At 39.1% G+C, this 21473-nt stretch overlaps 1 protein-coding gene across 11 annotated transcripts in view; it reads right to left on the bottom strand.

Moving 5' to 3' along the window:
• The window catches only part of LOC108233872 (unconventional myosin-XVIIIa), an 83092-nt gene that overhangs the window by 57764 nt on the left and 3855 nt on the right, over positions 1–21473 (bottom strand). For 4 of the 11 annotated variants that reach the window (XM_017412592.3, XM_037978900.1, XM_017412583.3 and 1 more), the window contains exons 1-12: positions 14605–14761; positions 13859–14008; positions 13698–13721; positions 11543–12298; positions 8107–8220; positions 7865–7936; positions 4517–4576; positions 3414–3501; positions 1922–2028; positions 1656–1832; positions 1346–1556; positions 1094–1236 (exon numbers count right to left, since the gene is read on the bottom strand). In XM_017412592.3, the coding sequence (XP_017268081.1) occupies positions 1094–1236; positions 1346–1556; positions 1656–1832; positions 1922–2028; positions 3414–3501; positions 4517–4576; positions 7865–7936; positions 8107–8220; positions 11543–12298; positions 13698–13721; positions 13859–13897 (1791 nt within the window). In that variant the 5' untranslated portion in view covers positions 13898–14008; positions 14605–14761. Of the gene's footprint in view, positions 1–1093; positions 1237–1345; positions 1557–1655; positions 1833–1921; positions 2029–3413; positions 3502–4516; positions 4577–6854; positions 6882–7864; positions 7937–8106; positions 8221–11542; positions 12299–13697; positions 13722–13858; positions 14009–14604; positions 14762–21473 lie in introns of those variants that run through there. The other 7 variants (XM_017412584.3, XM_017412585.3, XM_017412591.3 and 4 more) reach the window with 4 other exon arrangements.

Genomic DNA, 21473 nt, shown 5'->3' with positions numbered 1-21473 from the left:
GTAAAAATCTTTTATGACAGTGTCCAAAAGGTCCACACAATTAGAGATTTATATGATGACCCTGAGGTGCAAAAGTATTAAACACAACACAACAAGTAAACCAAAAGCAGATCTAAATGTTAGAAAACGAAACACCAAAATAAAACAATTACATCATCAAAACACAAAGCAAAATTGCAGAGATCTCAACATCTTATGACAGAGAAAAAAATGCATTTACAAAACCTTTCAAAAAAATCTTAAATATTACAGACAGCGATGCATCATGAAGTCTTGTTGTTTCCTACAATTTTACTTTTTTTTTTAATATATCCTAAAACACTGTTTTCTGGTGATGACTTCCAAATTACTCCTGAACTTTCTGTTGGTGTGTATTGTTAAATTTCTGGGGTTTTTTTCCAGATTATGCCGTCTGAAATAATTATTGCCTGCCAGAAAAGATGATATTGAAAACCAAACAACAGTAATAATTCAGCCAGTTTTACAAATATTGAGCTAACTCTGAGTGCTTACTGATAGTGGACTATCCGTTTTTAATGCACTTTCATTACATTAATCACTGGATGTATATCTACAGCTGATTAATGTTTTGAAGTACCCTAATTCAAGATGGCTAACTACAGCTAAATGACCTTGGCCAACACATAAATGGCTTTAACTAATTTAATTTCACAGTTATTGAGCTAAATTTGATGTAGTAGTAGCTGTACAAACAGATCACATGATAGTTCTCAGAGAAAAGGGATTTCTGAGTTTCCCTCCTAAACCTATTGCAGAAAATAGATGGATGGATTGCGTATGACGTCATCTACAAGGTTTGACTAAAACAGCTTTCGTTCCATCCCCTCTCATCATAAAGGTGAACAGCATAAAAAGCGAGGAGCAATGTGCATTCCTTCTTTCATGTTGTTTTTGGTTTCTTTGCACCTCGTGGTCACATCAGATGCTGTAGTTACATGCAATCATGGAACTGCTACTTTCTCACTTAAACCCTATGGAAACTACAAAGGTAAACTTAAGTTTTTTTTTGTTTTTTGGGGGGGTTTTTTACACAGCGTTTTCCCCATGACTGCAAGACCGTGTTTCTTTGTACCTGGATGGAAGCTGAAGTCACCAGTCCTGCCTGATCGAACTCCAAGGAAACAACGTGGGAGAAGCGACTTGCGTTCCCGTTCATACAAGTGGAGGCGTTTCCAAAAGCCTCCAACACTGAATAGACCGCCTGCCATTTCTCAACTGCAAGAGACCAGAGAACAAAAGTGCAAAAGTTGTGGTTGGGACTTCAAAACCCAGTAATTAATAACTGGAAGACATTCTGATTTGGAGTACATCCTCTCCAACCTACCAGAGAATGTTTTATTGGCGCTGCCTGCAACAGTAACAAGATACTGGATGATGTGTTGACAGTTTGTGGTCTTCCCACTTCCACTCTTGCCAAGCAAGACGATGGACTGATCCTGGCGAGTAGTCAGGAGGTTCCTGTAGGCGGCCTGGGCCATGCTGTAGATGTGGGGGGCAGTGTCCTCTTTCCTGCAGCCCTTGAACATTTGCATCACCTGGAAACAAAAGCAGAAACGGTGCAAAGAAAAGAAGAAAAAAAAATTTGGATTCACTCTTATTGATGCAGATCCTTACGTGTTCAGACTGCTGCCTACCTTCTCAGAATACATTGATGGGGCGCTAATGGGGTTAATGACTACCATGTTGGGCCCGGCGTGGGTGTGCACCAGGTTACTGCCGTAGCGCTGCCGCAGGGAGTGCATCACGCTCGACTCATTCAAATACTGCAGAGAGGCCAAGTCCTCCACTCGGTCAAACAACGGAGGGTTTGCCTGGAGTTCAAAGGCAGAGGCGGTCACACGCGCTGCCCATGTGTCATCCATTATAGATGAGGTTCACAGTTGATTTTATGATAAACTACCTTTTCCGCATCATCTTCGTCCACGTCCAATAAAGACCCATCACTCTCCAGGCGGATTTTTACCTTCCCCTCTGGCAGGGTGCCTGTCTCCGTCTTTAGGAGCGTCGCTGCGTCATCACAAAGTGAGAAATTCATTTGTTTTAGCATGTGGTCTAAACCTGAGTGGCAAAGCTTCATCTCATCTTACACGCCTGATAACACGGGTTAGTTTTATCTCTTTCAATACAGCTAACACGCTTTCATTTCGAAAACATGGCGAGTCTAAATGCACGTGGGTTGAAGTAAACAAGAGCAGATTAATGAAGTGACACCTTTTAACACCAACATTTCTGAAAGTGCTGTCTGTGCTTCAAACGCCCACTTCTGCAATTTTGGAAATTAAATGGCACCCAGCAATAAAAATGACAGCAGGAGGAGCAGGAGGAGTTGAAAGTTGTGATCATTACATATGCAAATTAAACGTCTAAGCATTCTTTGAAGGATTCATTGAGGCCTTTAATGCCAGAGTTTTAGACTAAGACCATCTTGTGTTGAGAAATGACAGCGTTTTAGCCGTTTTGGTCAAACCTTGACAATACCATTATGCACAGTCTCATGTGATATCGGAGATGCCACTCTCAGAGTACGTGTTGTGAATGACTCTCAGTTACTACCACAGTAAATTTTAGTTTAATATCTGTGAAACTGTTAAATCATTTTTTGTGTTGGCTAATATCAATTAGCTGTGGGGGCCAACTTCAATTGGACAGACTCCAAAAGTTAATCAGTTGTAGATGTCCATCAAATGATTATTTTCTGAAGGATTCATTAAAATCGATGCATGAGATATTTTGATAACAGACAAACAAGGTGAACTCAAACAGTTAATGCTAAAGTTTTGAAGAGAGATCTTGCGCAACGTGCAGCTGCTTGATCTACGTGTTGGCTATCGCTCTCAGCTACTACCGCACTCAATTGTAGGTTGATTTCTGTAAAATTAGCTGATTTACAGACATTATTGTGTTTGAAAAGAATGATTAGCTGTGGCAGCCATCTTGATTAGGATTAAAATAAAACAATCATTTGAAGCAGTACACCCAAAGATTACACTTTGAAAGTCTTAAAAAAAAGTCCAGAGTTATTTTGCTAACAGACAGAGCTGAATCCAAATGGTTACAAAACAAAGATTTTTGTGAACTCCATTAGTGCTCAGAATAGTTGTTGGGGATCATTCTCAGCTACTGCCACACCAAATGTTAGGTCAGTATCTGTAAAATTGACTGGGATAAACCCATTTTTGTGTTTTTTAAGGTCAGTTGGCTGTAGCAGCCATCTTAAATCAGGCTGACTCCAAAATAATCAGTCGTAGATGCACTTCCAATGATTACTTTTTGCAAGTTTTATTAAAAATCATGTAATGGTTCATTAGATAACACAGGCAAAAACATATTTGTCTGGCATCGCCTTTTGGCGGCTGGTTTTAATGAATGCAGACTATATAAGTCATACAAACCCAAAGAAAAGCCATCCTTGTGAACAAGCCACACTTTCTCTGTATTGTACCAGGCTTTCTCTGCTCGTATCTGCTCCTCGGTCTTCCCCTGAAAGAAAAAAGGGCAAAAGTCAGAAAGAAGGAAGCGCTGAAAAAGTAATTAACACGTTCTAAACATGTCAAAATATCTAAAATAATTACTGAATTAAATAACTTGCTTATAAACTTCTAATTGGCTCTAAAAATGAGATTTTCCCAACAAGCAGTGAATATATTTCTGCTAACTTCCACATAAAAGCCAGGTAACAAATCTGCCTGAATGGATGTTTGTTTTTTGTTTTTTTTTTCTTCATGAGATCAGACGCATAATTCTGAGATCACTGGGTTTGTTTTGAAATTTCACCACCTGGTTTTATGTCCATTACACCGGCAGCCCTCTATGAAATAACTATGACTCACCTCTTAATGCACCTTAAAAGCACTCAGGGTGTTCACTGAACTCACCGAGGGTTAATATCATATCTTTATAATAGTGCCATCGCAGCTAGTAGGTGAGATGTGTTTTTTTCTCCTCTGTCACACACAAAATTGTCTGAATAATTGCAGAGAAATTGTACATTGATTTTTTTTTTTTTTTTTTTGGTTTTCTAAAAGTATTAACGACTCATTCTGCATCCTGCAGTTACAGCTGTGCATTAACTTTGGGTCCAGTTCTGTACATACTTCAGGTTCCACAGAACTCATGCAGTGCGGTGAACACTGCCTGTTCAGATGAGTGGAACCGACCAATCAGGGTCGTCTGGAGTTTTCTTGGAATGGTGGAGGGTAGCCTCCTTGGTTTGTTTTTCCAAGAATGATGTCAATACACTGAAGCAAAAAGCAGCCTGCTAGTCATTTCACAGAAACATCAAGAGATGATTTGTGACTTGGAGTAAAGCAGCTCCTTTACCAGAGGAAGTTCAACAGGCAAGGCTACAAAGGAAGACCTGGGCTTCTAGGAGGTGAAGCTGATTCACTAATTACAACCACACATACAGACAAAAAAAAAAAAAAAACATACAACAGCACTCCGAAACAAAGCACGATGCAGTCAAGGTTACGACCAGTTGTAGCCATGATCAGACCTTAGTTGCAGCTGCGTGTGCTGCCTGAAGGATGGCCACCGGGTCCTCAACAAGCTTGGACTGGAGAAGGGAAGGATCACAAGTGATTGATTCAAAACCTAAACATCACGTTTAGCTATCATTTTCAAACGCACAACCGAAACTGTGCTGCTAAATATGTTACTGCTCCAAAGGAATTGTCAATGACAAGTCATTAGGTGTAAATGAACGCAAGCACTGCAGCGAAAACCAGTCGAAAACAATGCAACAAGCAACTATTAGAATGAGTGACCGAGGGAAGCAATTCACCCCCAAAATAAATGCAATGATGAGCAGAGGGTGCAAGGCGAGTGGGCATAGAAAGATAAAAGTTCATGTTCAATAAGAAAAATAGTCACACTCAGAATATCAGCTCCATACAGTGAGTTAGAAATGCCAGATGCTGCTGTGAGAGCATAACAAAATTGTCCATGCAAGGAAACTTAGGAATATTCTATTTGGTAGAAGAAAAACAATCACAATACGACTCAAATACAATTTATCTGAATTATCATCAACCAAAGTAAAAACAAGTACTGTTTTGTTGCAGCTTTTCTTAGTTTTGCAGCAGCTCGACTTCTAGGAGGATTAACCTTCCCTAATAAAAACCTATATTCCATATCAGTCAGTTTCCAGATTTCTTATCCAGCAGCTGTGCACAGTAGCATTTTTGTCACTGTTCTATTTCAGTTTCCATCAGCAGTTTTTAGTCCGAGATGTGAACTGGTTGCTGTCCATGACAATGAGTTGATACACTTGCGTGATGACTACCAGCTCCTCTGCTCCTGACTGACATGAAACCCCACACACAGAAGAATTTCCCTTTTTAGTTGCATATTACATTTCTTTTGTTCAGTGCAGATTTGTGATTCATCACTAAGTATCACTTTCAGCTTACCGTCTACAGTCCATGACAGCTTCTCTTCAGCCCACATCAACCTTGTTTTTTTATCCTGTTTAAGTGTTAATGTTGATTGAGATTTAACTGGAAGAAATTTTCCTTTCAGATCTTTTCTTGCTGTCTCTTTTCCAAAAAACTTTAACTTACATTATTTTTTTTTTGTAGTGAATTATTTCCATTTTCAGAGCCACTTGCTTTTAATTATCTGTCTTGACTCATGGACATATTCCTCGGTTTATCTGTATGTTTGTCTTTTAAAGGCTCAAGACTTTGTCTGTGCTTGTTGCAAACATTTGACAGAGTGGAAACTGTTTGGGTAAATTGGTGTCTGTCATTCATCTCTGTGTGGTCTTGACTAGCGACCCATTAAGGGTGTACACTGCCTTTCATCCAATGACAGCTGGAGATAGGCACTAGCTCCCTGCAACACTAAATACAAGCAGGTGACCAAAACAGATGAATAAAAAAGTGCCATAAATTACACAAAAAAAAAAAAAGAAACAAAGCACAAACACACCAAGAAAACACTTAAAACCTCCGGATACACAAACTGGTCCTTTTTTTAAGTCAACAAAAAATAAATAAGTAAAAAATAAAAAATTGGGAACCAACTTCAGAGCATCAAACGTAGAAAAAAAAAAAAAGGGTAACAGGCGCTAAAGATTGTCATTACGATCATGGCAGGAGTGTGAAAAACGCCCAACAGTTTATTAGCTTGAAGCTCTGCAGCTTTCAGTTTTAAATTGAGAAGGCTCCTCAGATGAGAAGCAAAACATCGTCAAGAATCAAAAATCAAATAAATAAATAAAATCCTGTTGTATTCAATTGATCAGGACTACCATGTCCTGGATGAGTGAGACTGGACACCAGCATTTCCCAAAGACTGATAGTTCAGCTGCTAAATGGAAACAGGTGTGTGTCAAATCTGTGGTTTTATTTTGTTGGACAAAATAAAATTGTTGACTGAATGTCCTAAAAAGTGACAATCCTTTCTTTGTACAAGAGTCATCTATCACCATATTACTCACGTTGTATTATAAGAGAAGTTTAATTACAGACAAATTTGGAAATTGTTAAGAGCTATGTATGACTACAATATAAAGATAATGCATCTTAATAAAGAGTAGAAAAAGCAATGCTTTCATATGCACAGGGCACATCGACTTCACTGTGAATCAATTGCAGTGCAGGTAAAAGTAACCTTTTTCAAAAACCTGGTCAAGAACACGGACTGACCCAAGTTTTTATTGTCACATAGTACATTCCAGGCCCCTGCGTGAACCCAGGAAGCAGCATGGGGTCAAAGACATGCAGGCAGGCACAAAAAAGTAAACCAGAAAGGGGGTCAGGAGTGGAGGACATGCTGAGGCTCCCATCGGTCTGCAGCCGAGGGAGAGCCAAAGGTCGAACAGGCCATACCTGAGAGCGCTTGTGGCCTCCGGCACGCTAGAGCCATGCAAACAGCAAAAACACAGGAGCAAGGCAGGATCCAGGGGGCCGCAGAAAAAGCAAAAGAAAAGCGTACAACGTCAGACAAGAGGAGGCAAAAACTGGGAGAAAAGATAGAGGGAAGTCTGACATTCAGTACTGTCAAAATAATCAAATTAGGCCTATTTCATTCAGATAGTTTGGCTGCTGAAACCAAAATAATGCTACAGGATAGATGCAAAAAACAAGAAGGCCAATGGGGGAGGGGTATCACAATACTGAGCTCTTATAGTTGAACACTCAGAGATGAACCAATAAGTTAAAAATAAAATAAAATTGACTTTAGAAAGTTGACTTTAGAAGGCCAGTAACAAATACCCCGTTCAGACCTGGCACTACCATCCATCCTGAATAATTGGGGTGAATCCAGATAGTGCTAAATACATGTGTGAACAGCCTCAATGCAGACTGAAATTACCTTCACAAAAACCATCTCTGGTCTGTTCTCAATAAAAATGTCGGTTTTGTTGGGATATTATGGATCGGATTGGTGTGTGGCGAGTTTCACTTTGAATAAAAGTTTATTCTGATTGTTTTTGAGCTGATTGGACCCACTGTGGTCACTGTGTCAATCACAGGACAACAATCTGAGCACCGTTAAGTTACATTATATTCACCTAAATAAACACAGTACTGATGTTATGTTCAAATCTGTTTATAAAACAGGTGACGGCTGTCAGCAGCACAGTTTTAGGAGTTAAAATCTTTAGTCTTTGCTCTGACACAAAGTGCTGTGAGGTACAGCCAAACCACACAAGACGGACAATAGTGCCAGGTCCATAGTGGTCTTCTCTTGGTAGTAACCTCAGACTTTTTGACCATTTTATTTTCCCTCTAACTGGGTAAGCATCGTAAGCAGTTGGCCCAAGCTTGTCGCAGCATCAGCCACAGTAAAGCATGACCGATGCAAACTATAAAAAGCAGAGGCACAGATATGTTACATCATCGCCATCTAGAGTGAAGATCTTCTTGACGCGCTTGTGGTCTTCCTCAGAGGGAATCAGCCCTGGAACCTATAATCATGGTTTGCATCCAGAAAGTGAAGTTAATGAACCAGAAGCAACTCTCATAACTGTCTAATATAGAAAAACTGAAAACCAAAAAGGCAAATAGCACCGATCTAAAGAAAAGAATAAGCAGGCTTGAACGTTTGAACATGAGAAGCACACACTGTCATGTGTACCTTTGCAGCAGGATGAACACACTCCTGTTCATTCGATGCAGACTGGGAATGAGCCAGTGCAACAGAGGATGGTTTACCATTGGGGGCCACAGGGGAGGAAAATGTCTCCTTTACCTTACATGTGTATATGTTCACAAACACAAACAAACATGCACACACAGATGGAATTAGCATGATGAGATGACGGTGAGGAGGACAATTCTGGTTTAGCCTGAAGCATTCGCTTTTCACTTTAGGCTCAATCAATTAATACTCCTCCTTACTAATTTAGTGTTCCAGTTGACTCAATCAGGAAATGCAAAACGGAAAATGGCTGTTAAAGGAAAACTGGTTAATTAAGTCCTGCAGGGAAGGAACAACGGTTCACAGCTTTTATTTGTTTTGCTCCAACAACTATTTGCTGCTAATTTCTTTAAAGTGATTAAAAATAAAAGTCTCTGCTGAATTTCAAGTGTGGGATTTTAAGGAAACTGAGAAAAGCATCCAAGTTTAAACCATGTAGGTTTAAACTTGGATATTTAAGTAGTTTCCTTAATTTATGCCACCACTTTAGGCCTAGTAATAATTTAGGTAATTGTCCTAATCCTTATGCAAAAAAAAGCTGTTTAAATGAGTGAATACGTCATGGTAAATAACCAAAAAACTTTGTATTTTAGATCTTCTAAAGTAATTCTGGACATGGCAAGTATGTCAATGTGCTTTGTGGTTCATATGGATTTAAATGGATGTTATATCAGTCAAAACTCAGCTTTGTAAAATGTCTGAAAACAATGAAAGTTAGGCATTTCTGTTCGTTTTTCAGAGCTACTTTCATACAAGTGAAAGAGATGATTAAGCAAATATGACTATCATCTTTATTGCATTTACATGATTTATTGTTAATTGTGATGTGGCTACCCTTGACATCACTCTGTAGTTGTGCACAAGTGTGGCACTTACAGTCATGAGAAAGAGAAAGTCTGTCCTCCTCTAGTTATATAGTTTTATATATCAGGACATAAAAAAAAACGAATCTGTTTTTTACCAGGTTTGAAAATTATTCACGTCTAACCCCAAGTGTACAAAAACACACAACAGATTCCAGCATGTCATTAATTATTAAACAAAAATGAAGTCAAAATACAAAAGCTGTGTGTGGAAAACCTAAGTCCACACCATGATTCAATAGTTGTAGAAGCTCCTTTAGCAGCAATAACTCTCAGTAGCCATTTTCTGTATGACTATGAATCTTTCACACTGTTGTAGAGGAATTTTGGCCCACTTTTTTCCCCCCAACATTGCTTCAGTTCATTGAAGCTTGCAGACAGATGTTTCTGCACAGCTCTCCTTTCAGTCAGGTTAAGGTCTAAACTTTGACTGTGTTGATGCAACACCTTGATTTTTTTTTTTCTCCCCCCAGACATTCTGTTGCAGATTGCTGCGTTTGGGATAATTTGGGACCATTTCAGCTGAGCTTCAGCTGTCAAAGAGATGGCCTCACAGTTGACTTTGGAATACTTTGATTCGATAATGAACTCCTCTGTAAGCAGATGACTGCAAGGTGCTCGGGTTCTGTAGCTGTAAAAAAGTGAAAATCAGTCCTCCACCAACGTGTTTGCAGTTGGCATGAGATGTTTGTGTTAATAAGCCGTCTTTAGTTTTCTCCAAACATGGAGCTGTGCATTATGGGTAAACATCTCTATTTTTGGTCTCATTTTTCCAAAGGACATTGTTCCAGGAGACTTAGATTGTCCAAATCAAACTTTGCAAACCTACGTCATGCTGCTACGTTATTTTTATAAAGGCTGTCTCTTGACAACAATCCAAAAAAGCCATAGTTGCTCAGTCTTTTCCCAGTTGTCCTGTCATGAACTTTAACCTTTAACCTGCTAACTAAGGCTTACAGTGTCTGAGACGGACCTCTTGTTTTTTTGTTTTTTTTCAGCTTCTGTGAAAATTACAAAGAGAATTTGCAGCCTTGGGGTGAATTTACTGGGACGTCCATTCCTGGAAAGACTTGCAACGGTCTTAAATAGGGATGCACCAAAACCACATTTGAGTACAAGAACTTACATTTGTGTACTGATACAAGTCCTAATAAATGCCATTACACTTGTTACAATTATTTTGAAAGTGTGCTTGATAATCAGAGGATTACTTTTCATGTTAATTCCTCAAATGGCGCCAGAACAGCAATATCCTTTTCCAAACGCTCCCAATGGTGAGGGGTGAGATTGTTGGGAAGCTCGTGCTCAGATCTATATATTCCCAGGATCTTCTGTCCAATCAGAGACTGTGGCCATTTCAACAAACTGTTGGCAAACTTTTTGAACTCAACGTTGTGTTGTTGTTGTTTTTGTTGTTTTGATGTTTGATCAAATTGTGTTAAAAGTGCTAGATTGCACTCCACAAGGTTTGACTTAGGTTATCCATACACAGCTTTTCAATTCTGGCTTTGTATACGTTTAATACTGTAAATAAAGACATAATGGAATCTGTTGCACGTTTTTGTACGTTTTAAGGTTAGATTCAAATAATTTCAGTAACTGGTAAAGAGCGGACCATTTTGATTTTTATGCAATCTTTTAGTTTATGATGTGAAAGCACATCAATACACATCAAACATGTCTGCTCTGTGAGTGTTCTTGCAAAATGTTACCTCTGGGAAGAACAGCCAAGCACAATCAGTACTCTCATAGGGCAGCGCAAACCCTCAGTGATGCTTCAGTTTCAAGTTAAACTAAATAGATTTCTTGGCTTAAATTATTTGTAAACTAAAAATCCCCTTTGAAAAATCTATGACAGTTTATAAAACATTTGGTACATGATTTTTTTTAAGCTACCATTTTTTTCTGTAACTAAATTAATTATCCATGGATATGTAGCAAAGACGATCCCAAGTGCATCCTGGTATATTTCCCTTCGACTTCACTGTTAGAAAGTTAAACATTAAACTCACAACTCACTTCAGGATGAGAATATTAGTTCCAAACATAACTCTTGGTTTCTTTAAAAAGCCTCCCTTAAGATCCATAAAGTCCCTGCCTCAGTAGTTTACAACTTTCAGAGCAAAAATTTCACAGAAAGTGATGGTAATGAGTCACAGCTCGGTGCTCACAGACCGTTTCAACTGACCATCCTGCCAGAGAGCAGGCAATGAACACACACTTATACCCACTGATGAAGCCCAATCACGAGCTCACATGTGCACTTTCCTGCACCTCATTCATGGTGGCTTTGTTATATCAGAAATAAAATCCTAATTGCTATTTAAAGAAATTGTCCAAGTAATTTTGTTAGCAATGAAAGGAAGGCAGACTAATTCTTATGTCTGGATTAAAAAGTTACCATTCTTATTGAAACTAAGTTCACTCAAGCTGAAGTTAGAAGGCACTATGTGTGTGTTTTTATGCTCGGCACAGAGGGCAAGAGGTAAACATGCACTTTGTTCACTCACTGCCTCTGGTTTCTTTACAGCCAGCAGACGAGGCTTCGGTATGAATCCTGCGGGAGGTGCCAGCGGATCCATCTTCGGGACAGGGATGAATCCCGGAGGTCTCGCCAAGAGATTCTGTTTGGGCAGCACAGGGCTAGACTTTTTGGCAGGGATGAAACCAGGTGGAGGAGTCAACGGATTCTGTTTGGGAATGGGGATGAAACCAGCAGGCGGTGCCAAAGGGTCAGGTTTGGGAGGAGGGATGAACCCAACCGGAGGACTGAAGGGGTTAGCCTTCGGTGGCGCAGGGTTTGGAGCTGGAGGAGCTGGCGTGGATGAGGCCTCCTCCTCTTCTTCCACCTTTCCTTTCGCCTCCTCCTCCTCCTGCTGCTGCTGCTTCACCTCCTCCTTTGCTTCCTCTTTGCGGTCCTGAGTGCGAGTGCGAGGCCGGTGCTCCTTGGTTCTGCCTCTGCCCATTAAACTGGTCAGACCCACGGATATATCATCCTTGTCCGCAGCAGCTCCAGCTTTGGAGAGGCCCGACTCTGATATAGATGTAGAAACAGCGGGCTGGTTTTGCTCCTCTGTGCCAGAAGGAACCGCACGCCGAGCAACTCTTCTCATAACTCTCACAACCCTTTTATTGCTCTCGTCCTCCCCTGGAGTATCTGGACCTCCTAAGGCATGGTTACTATTTGACTCTTCAGCAGTCGACTGCAGACCACCTGCTGGATCTGGCCCAGGTTTAGTGTCTGCCTGAGGCTGACTACTATCAGACTGGATACAAACAGATCAAGGGCGTTTCGATTATTCTCATGACTGACACAGAAAACCTGCTAGAGTCTAACAGCACGGTTCTGGGCTCAAAAAACTGGGGAGATCATTTTTCTTAAATGGACATTCAGGATGTTTTCTTCATTTTTTACTCAAAAAAGTGTAATCAATATGCAAAATTTAATGTAGATAATCAGTTTTAACAATGAAACCCGATAGGAGACTGTACATTTTGTTACTCAGAGATGCACATGCTAAATAAAAGACTTTGTGACAGCATATCTTAACCAGTGCTAGGAAGATTGGTGACAAAAGTTAGCATGCAAAAGTGGGCTTCCAATATTTAAAAATATTCTTAAAAAAACTGTCTGGAAGTTAATGAGTTACACTTTATATTTAGATTATAAATAAATTAATGTATATGTTATTGAAACAAGAGAACTCTTTAGTTTGTGTCAAATCAAATAGGTCTTCCCAGGATCCTTTTTTATTGTTTATTTTTGCCCTTTTATTTGTTTAAGTTGTTTAGAGAGTTACTATCAAAGTAATAGCTTAAATCTTTGGATCTTTAAATCATACCTGTTGTAGATAGTTTTTAGAACAGCCTCACTTTGGAGAAATGGAGTTTAATTTTGACCAGTCTGATGAGCTACTGGCTAGTTTGGACGGACCAAGAACAAAGAGGATTGCTGCCATCTTAAGAAAATTCAGGGTGATCAACATTTTTTCATATAAATCTTTACATTGCAGCGACTTTCACATTAAAGAGTAACATACATAGAATTTTATGGTTATAGGCAAGCACAGATGGTGACAGCCTGGTGTATTTCCAGCAATAGTATCAATCTTTCTGATGGAATAATGGTGTATAGTGAAACTGACAGCAATGTTAAAGTTTATAAAAAAACAGTATTTACATGAACTGCTATGAACTTTCCGAGACTGGAGCCATTTTAGGACAACAGTAATCCACTTTGGTCTTGGCTCCACTCAGACTATCCATTGGCTCGTCAATCCAATCAGAATTAAACTCCATTTTTCCGAGCGAGGTCATTCAAGGAGCTATTTACACCAAGCACCTCATTAATTCTTCGTAACCTTTCCACAGAACCGCACTCCAAAAGATCTTCAAAAGAGCACTTTAAAATGTAAGTGAATAAGGAAACGCATGCTGTCATCAAGTTAGTAGAAACCCTAGGAATAACTAAGAATTATCTCTTTAATTCAACAATGTTTTTATAATTAGGAATTATATTTAATCACGGCAGATTCCAGCACTCATAAGTAAACCTCATCCAGCCACTGCAAGTTAACTGACTATCTCATAAAACCTCCTTCTGAGCCCATGTGTTTATTCTCTGGAGTAACTATTCATTCCACAAGCACCTGAAAAAACACTTACATCTGGCTTGGTCTCAACTTTGACCTATAGAGAAAGAAAAAAAACAACAGCAAAGAAAGATCAAGCCACACATTCAAACCAAATCTTCTCTCATTTGCATGTCCTTCGGCAAATTTAACAAGCAACGTGACAGAGACATCAAACACGGAAATGAGACTTCCCTTATGCTCCCAGAAGGAAAAGCGGGATCTGTAGGCCATGGTGAGAGGCCAAGGGTCATGGGTTTAAACTGGATGATGTGGAGAATAAATTCATGGAAGGATGAGAGAAAAATCGAGAGGCAGCCAAAGAGCGGAGGACGGATTCTGCAACTGAGAGATGAAGAATGGGAGTTTAGGGAGGAGCAGGTGGGATGCTGTGGACTGTTTTTCTGAACTCAACAGGTCAAACATCAACAGAGCAATTCGACTACTGAGGATAGAGCACATAAACATGATAAAATTAAAGATTTGCTTTCTTTTTTCTTTACTAAAAAAGGGGGGAAACAACAGCCTTTCTTTCGCAGTAAATTCATGATATTAAACATTTATTTCTTTCACAAGGACGTAACAAAATTTTGGTAATTTGAATGGAAAAGCTCAGAAAACATGGAGTCAACAGTAAAACAGAGCATAAAATCATCACAAAAACACTCAACTTTCAAACATTTCTAAAACTTTGGATAGAACTTTTCAATAACAAGAGCTAAATTATGGTGAAGCAAAAAGCAAGAAGGCAACTATTTCACCATCCGTGGCCCAGCTTTCATCAGCGTCCACTCCTATAAATAGTTTGAGCAGCAAAGGAGGCCATTCTGAGACGCTATCAGAGCCCCTAATGGAACTGCTAAGCTGAGCGTGTACACCCCTGAGCAGATCGCCCCCCCACTCGCCACACACTCAGTCCACCAGAGGCTCGAGCCCATTACCTCCTCTCAAGGCCCGGTTAACCTTCCAATCTTCGCTCAGCCAGTGGAGCAGCGCCGACAGAGATATAAGGTAGGGTAGGACCCGGGTCTGCCAGGAGCGCAGACACTCAAAAAGACCTGAGAGGGTGGGTAACCTCGAGGGCGGGGTCAGAGGCAGAGCGGCGCAGTGAGGCTGTGGACTGAAGAGTAGACAGTGGCGGGGGGGTGTAATGCGAGAGGAGCTGGGCCAGGCGATTGAAGAGGGACAGCTGCTGGAATACAGAGGACCTATTAATAGATCCGGCACAACTACAGCCACTGCCATGTTTCGCTGCCACGTTACTCTTCTGGTGACATCAAATCAAAAATTATATCTGACTATAATGCGCTGGACAAACTTCTTGATGCCCAACTGTGGTTATTTTTCATGAAAATAACGCAAAAAACCCACAAGAATAGGACACAAAAACAAGATGCCAAACTTTTTTTTTTAAATAAAATTGAAAGACATCTCAACAGGCTGCTAATTTACACGTCAATGCATATAAAACATGTTTTTGATATTATTTAACACAATATTAGTAAAGAAAATTAACAGATACTGTATATAAATCAGTTTACATATTCCTCCACAAGAGGGAGCTATTAACCAATGAACGTTTATCACAGCTGCCTATGATATGCACTCTACTGACCCACATTCAAAGCCATATCAGTTGTTGGTGAAACCTTTCAAACTGTTGTTACACTAAATGCTGCTTGTGACACTAAAAAATACACATGCATTGCTTTCCTTCTTGGCTTGTATTTCAGTAAAGTTTCAAAGTGTTTCATGCTTTACAATTATGCTAATCTGCCAATAAAAACACCTTTTTTTTTCTTTTGTCGATGCTTAAAATGCTGTAAAACCAGTTGGGTAAAGACCCATGTCAGGGAGGGTTGACTGAAGGCAAGCCACCAGCTCAAAGGTGACATGGAAAAGAATGTAGTCATTCACAACAAAAAAAAAAAACACGGAAACGTGGAAACAGGCTGAACCGGGTGGGGATGAGGCAATCCAATCACGCATGTTGTCTTCCTTTTCGTTTGCTCATAAATAGCATTAGTTATCAAATGAGTAAATCGAGTTCCAGTGACTGTGTTCTGTTTTTGAAATGTAATCCAAAATTGGCATTTTACATGACTTGATTGTCAAATGCTAACCGTTGAGCAAAACTGGAGCTGTCCTGTAAAACTGTTCTGCAACATTCCTGCTCATGTTCGGCTCAGACGTTTACATATTAACACGGAGCCAGATCCGGTCAAACACGCAGCCTTCCTGATCTATCTAGCACAGGCCGCTAATCCCTTGGACTCTGTTACTGGGACAAAAGCAATGTGCTGAATGTTTGTCCACACATGGTCAGTGCAGAGCGAAGAATAAGGACAGTGCGCCACACAAACCGCCAATCCTGACTCTGGTGAATCCTTCCAGACTATGATTTTTCTGTGACCCAGCTCATGGACCCCTTGACATAAGGTGAGACATGACTGCAGAGTTAAGAAAAAGTAGGGATTTTGTTTCGATGCAAAGCAGGCAAGGTTAATCTCTAGGGGATAAAGTGCAAAAGCGTGTGCCAACATGGTGAGTTCCTGCAGCAAACTGACCCAGTGGCAGCCTAATCAGGCCTGGCCTTAAAGTACTGACAATTACACAACTCACATCTATAGTCTTGGCAAAGGACTATTAGATTTGTTGAAAGAAAGAAATAAAGCAAATGCTATACTGTACATTAAAAAAAAACCATAATATTTCATCAGATTTATGGTTTCTTGGGACATTTCACTATTAAAAAAATCCAGCAGGTGACCCTGTTTGTTTTTACTTTTATAATGAATAGGCCTTGGGTTCTGTTAATAGGCACAAAAAAACCACTCAGGTGTGATCTTAGCTGTAGTTCCTTACAAAAAAGAAGAAATTTTATACTTCCAAACTAAACAGATCATACCAAAGGGAGATGACAGCAGATTCAAACGCACGAACACCGACTACACACTGTCAAAAACTAGACATTCTCAAGACATTTTACGGTCATCAGGATACAACAAACCAAAGAATTCTCTCCATTACAAAAGTTCCCGTTGGCTGACAAGATAAGCAGATGTATGATAATTATGTAAATGCCACTGACTGGCACTTGGCAGACATGTGTGACACACCCAAAAAATGCTGCCTCACTGCAACCACAATAGACAAACAGTGTCAGGGCAACGAGAAAGCATTGAGTTTTGCGAATTAATTTAATGTAAAGCAATTATTATGAGTGGAAACATGATGTCTGGAGTATAGCCTCCATCATAAATCAATCAGCTTAATCTAGAGGAGCCCCACCTTTCTGATTCACAGCCTCTGCAGTATCTCTCTGCTGGGAACATGGATGATGTCACTTAAATTAGCAAGCTGGAGAGGAGATTACATCAATTGTTCATTTTTGACTTGTATACCTTGTCTGGACAGCAGGAAAAATAGGATGCGATAAAATGATAGATTGCGATCAGATACATGGATATCAAATTAAACAAACCAAAAATAAATACATAAAAAGTTTACTTCTGAGACCATGAATACCTTTTTAATTAAACAACACTAACTGCAAAATGATCAACACTGGTTATTTTACACGGAGGTTAAAGTGATTCTGCCAGATTTTTTTTATGTGAGGTCCAGTGGCAAGATTATGAACGGTTAATATCTTACCTGTTGCAGAAAGCTCTTTAAATGACCTCGTTTTAGAGAAAGAAAATTCAATTCTGACCAGAGTGACAAGCTAACAACAAGTCAGAGTGGGGCCAAGAACAAAGTGGATTGTTGTCGCCTTAAAGCAACTTAAATCTCGGAAACTTCATAGCAGTTTGTGCAAACGCCATTTAAAAAAAAACAACATTTTCATTGGGTCAGTTTCACATTACACCTGAGGTTACATTGAATTTTGCAGTTACATGCAAACCCAAATTGCAAAAACAGCCAGCTGTGGCACTTCCAGTGCAGCCTGAAGCACTACAGCAAAAATATAATGTCATTATAGGAAACAGCACTCAAATTATCTTTTTTTTCTTCAATGATTGGAGGCGTTTTAATAAAGGAGTAATTCACTTTGTGCGTCTTGAAGTAGCTGTTAATTTGACATTTTAGTCACAATGAAACTTTTTACCAAACTGAGGAAATTTAAAGACCCATCTACAAAAAATAAGATATTAACATTTTATAACCTTTCCACCGGAGACCTAGTTAAAAAGGGATGATTCAGATATTTTCCATTTTCTTTATTTTCCCATAAAAAGCAACATTTTAAAACCCGAAGTAAGTCAACTGAGCAATCATAACCAATCATGTAGAGCAGGACTATCTTTGGGACTACAAGTGGGTTCTCATTTTGCACCTTGTTTTGGTAAGTTTAAACCTATTAATGCTTCGGTTCTAAAAATCCAAACTGATTTATTACTTAGCTCATTTTAGTCTTTAAACTTCTGTTTTGTTGACACCAGGATGGAAATACCAGCAAAGGTTAGGAGAGCCGATACAGCAAGAAGTTCAACAAAATTAAAACAACGTGATGTTAAAATGTCTAATATTGCACGGTTTTCAAAGTAGTCTCGATATCTATACTAAAAACCTTAAATTGACACACAAAAAGGCTGGAAAGGAAAAAGAACAGACAACCTTACAGTTGCACTTATGTTTTGTTATGTGCTAGCTGTCACTAGATGGACAAAAGGTTCACAAGCTCAACCATGCATGCATAAAATTATTTAATTTTGGAAGAGAGGCTTTTTTTTTCTTTCTCTCCTTTCTTTCTTTAGACAAGCCCAGCCACTGACCCTGTTTGCATAACAAATATGCAAATCTTTAAAAAAATGGAGGCTTTATTTAATGCTACACAGACTTAGAATGATGTGGGGTGTCTCTTTTTATGACAACCGGGCCGATTTGTGTGAAAAGGTGAGAAAATTCTGAATATAAAACAAGGCTGTGCTGTAATCAGAAACCATGCAACAATGAAGCATTACAAAAAAAAAAAAAAAACAACAGACAGCAGAGCGCCAGAGAGCAGGTGTTTAGCTGATACCAGTCCTGAGCAGTTTTTGTTCAGAAACAGGCTTATTATTATTATTATTATTGCATGCTCACTGCAGTTACATCGGTTGCTTGGAAACTTCGCATTGATGACAAAGTCACAACACAAAGTCAACGCTCACTTGCGACCATCTCTAAGCTAAAGCGTCATGTTTGATGGGCACGCAGAGTAGCATCAGCCTTGTCATGTACACAATAAGGAACAAAAAGAAAGAAGAAAAGAAAAATACCACATGTATCGCAAACTGAATCAAACCAAGTTGAGGAGCTCTAGATCTAAAATCCAGACCTTATTATAGCCTCCTATAAATAGAGCCGTTACTTCTAGGTCAGCCTCAAAAGCACATTTTCTGTATTTTTTTTTTTTTTTGAATGGCCCATCTAATAATCATCAAGACTGGCTGAATGTAGGACAAGCTCTTGTAAAGAAGCAAAAGAAATTAGCTGGGACTGTGTGAACATTTAGTACCATATAAAGCAAAGAAAAGAACTTAATAGTCGCCTCAGTCTAAAATTAATCATTTTACAATTTGTGCACAAATCTGACCATGATTTTGGTGAACTGAATCTAAACTGATTTTTTTGTTTGTTTTGTATAAATATGAATTGTAGTTTAAGTAGAAAATATACTGCGTAAACTATTAAGACCAAGGCTGATGGCACATAAAAATGTTTGAATTTTCTTGAATTACACCAATGTAAAAGGAGGTTTATCCTGATAATGTTGGTAAACCAGCTTTGACCAAGCTGACCTTTAAACTCTACAGCCAAATCACCAAGCAACCACAAACCAGCTCAAATTAAGGTGTTTGTTGTGTCGGCTAATAAAGAGTTTAACTTGATGGCCCTCTGTTTGCTGCCCACGATCACGCTGCAGAAAAGAACCGAGCGGGCCGCCAGCCAAGACTTATGAGGCCATATGGCCATGGGCTGCAGTGGCGCTTTGGCCGTTGTTTCTTTCAGCGTCCCATTGTTTGGGCTCAAAAGACCAGGGGGCTGGGAGGTGGGGGGATTATATGTACACCAGAACACATTCTCTCTTTCAAAACACACACACACACACACTTATAAAGAAGACACTCCCCCTTACACACAGGCACAAAATCACATTACCAGTGTCATAACAGTTCCACCCATAATCTAGACATCTATAATCCACAAGATATGGGTGCAAAACCAAGGACTCAAAACTGCTGACGGAAGAGTTTTTTTTTTTTTTTCCTGATTATTTGTTTCTTTTTTCTTCATAGCTGGTACTAAGTTTTACTCAAAAAAGTATGAATTCTATAAAAAATGCAAATTCAAAAACAAATATTTGGGGGNGGGGGGGGGGTGAGTGTAATTACAGACAAAACGAACCCAAGACTTCATTTGATCTGGTACTATACATTCATTTAAAAATAGATCGGATCAGACAACTGATGGCACTAATGAGGCAAATCAAATAAAGTTATGGTAAGCAAGTAAACAGCTGCTTGTAATCATGATTTGGGACAAAAGCAATATCTGGCAGAAACTGAGACTTTGAGGAGCCCAGAACGCGAAGAGAAAAGGTTATTTGTCAATAAATTCATTCATGTGTTTGAACGTCACTGAAGTGCTTAAAATAATTGTTAAAGATTAAAGACAATGACCCAAAAACAAAGAAGGGAACGGCATGCAAATTTCTTCCTTCATAGTGCATAATATAAAACAACGGAGGGATTTTGGAGGAATTTCAGCCTATAAAAAAGGTAAGATTAAAGGCCTAAACTAACCGCTCATAATCCTTGATCCTTCAGACAGCACTGCATTGATAACCATCACTCGATGATAAAAGCCACATAATCCCGGGATTATTTTGAGAAACCTATGTTAAGACCTGCAATATGGAGTTACATTCACAGATGCCTCCTAAAACCTTACAGTTCCATAAATGAAATTCTGTTCCTGACCTTGTCCAGAGGTAGGGTTGGCTTCTCTGAGCTCAGTGGTATCTAAGACGGACCATCACACAGTGTATCGTGAAAAATCAAATCCAGTTTCTCAGATTTTTAGAGGGGATAAAATAGACGCCATGTGCACCGGACCAAAGAGAAAAAAAAATGAACCGTCCAGTGTCTTGACAGCAACAAGTCAAAAAGTCAAGCTCGGCAAAGACTATTTCCACTTCTGGGATGGCAGTATTAACACAGGAAAACACACGTTTTAAAGCAACACAAGTTGCCTTTAACACCACAATTTTGTCAAGGATGTCAAGTCAATTGACCAATTGGCGTTTCACAGTGGCTGACAATACCAATTTCTAGAAATGGAGGGCAGCAGATGGCCAATATATGTAAAAATTGGTTTGTTTTTGTCCCATAAATACAACTGTCTGATATTCATACTTGCTACAGTATAATAGATTTTAAAAAAGTGAGCTGCTTGATGCAAACCAGAATAAATTCTTAACTGGGCAACAATTTATTGAAGGCTTGATTTATTATTTCTCTGTAAAAATAATAATACTAATAACCTTCTCTTTTTAACCAGTTCAATACATAAGATTGCTAAATATGAAAAAATAAGATTATATATATATATATATATATATATATATATATATATATATATATATATAAGTAAACACATTATTACAGGCATTTCTCAGGTGCCGTCAATGCCAATTAAAAATCCAGCACAAATTATTAACTGGTCAACCTGTCAGTCAGTCACTTTATCTTTAGATGTGTGTGCTGGAGGCATAAAACAAGAAGTTTTGAGATACTTCCAAACTTTGTATCCTCAATGTCAG

The sequence above is a fragment of the Kryptolebias marmoratus genome, linkage group LG13 (genome assembly GCF_001649575.2).
Source record: "Kryptolebias marmoratus isolate JLee-2015 linkage group LG13, ASM164957v2, whole genome shotgun sequence".
NCBI classification, from domain to species: domain Eukaryota; kingdom Metazoa; phylum Chordata; class Actinopteri; order Cyprinodontiformes; family Rivulidae; genus Kryptolebias; species Kryptolebias marmoratus.
Note: the sequence above shows the minus strand (reverse complement) of the source record. Positions and strands in the feature narration are given on the sequence as shown.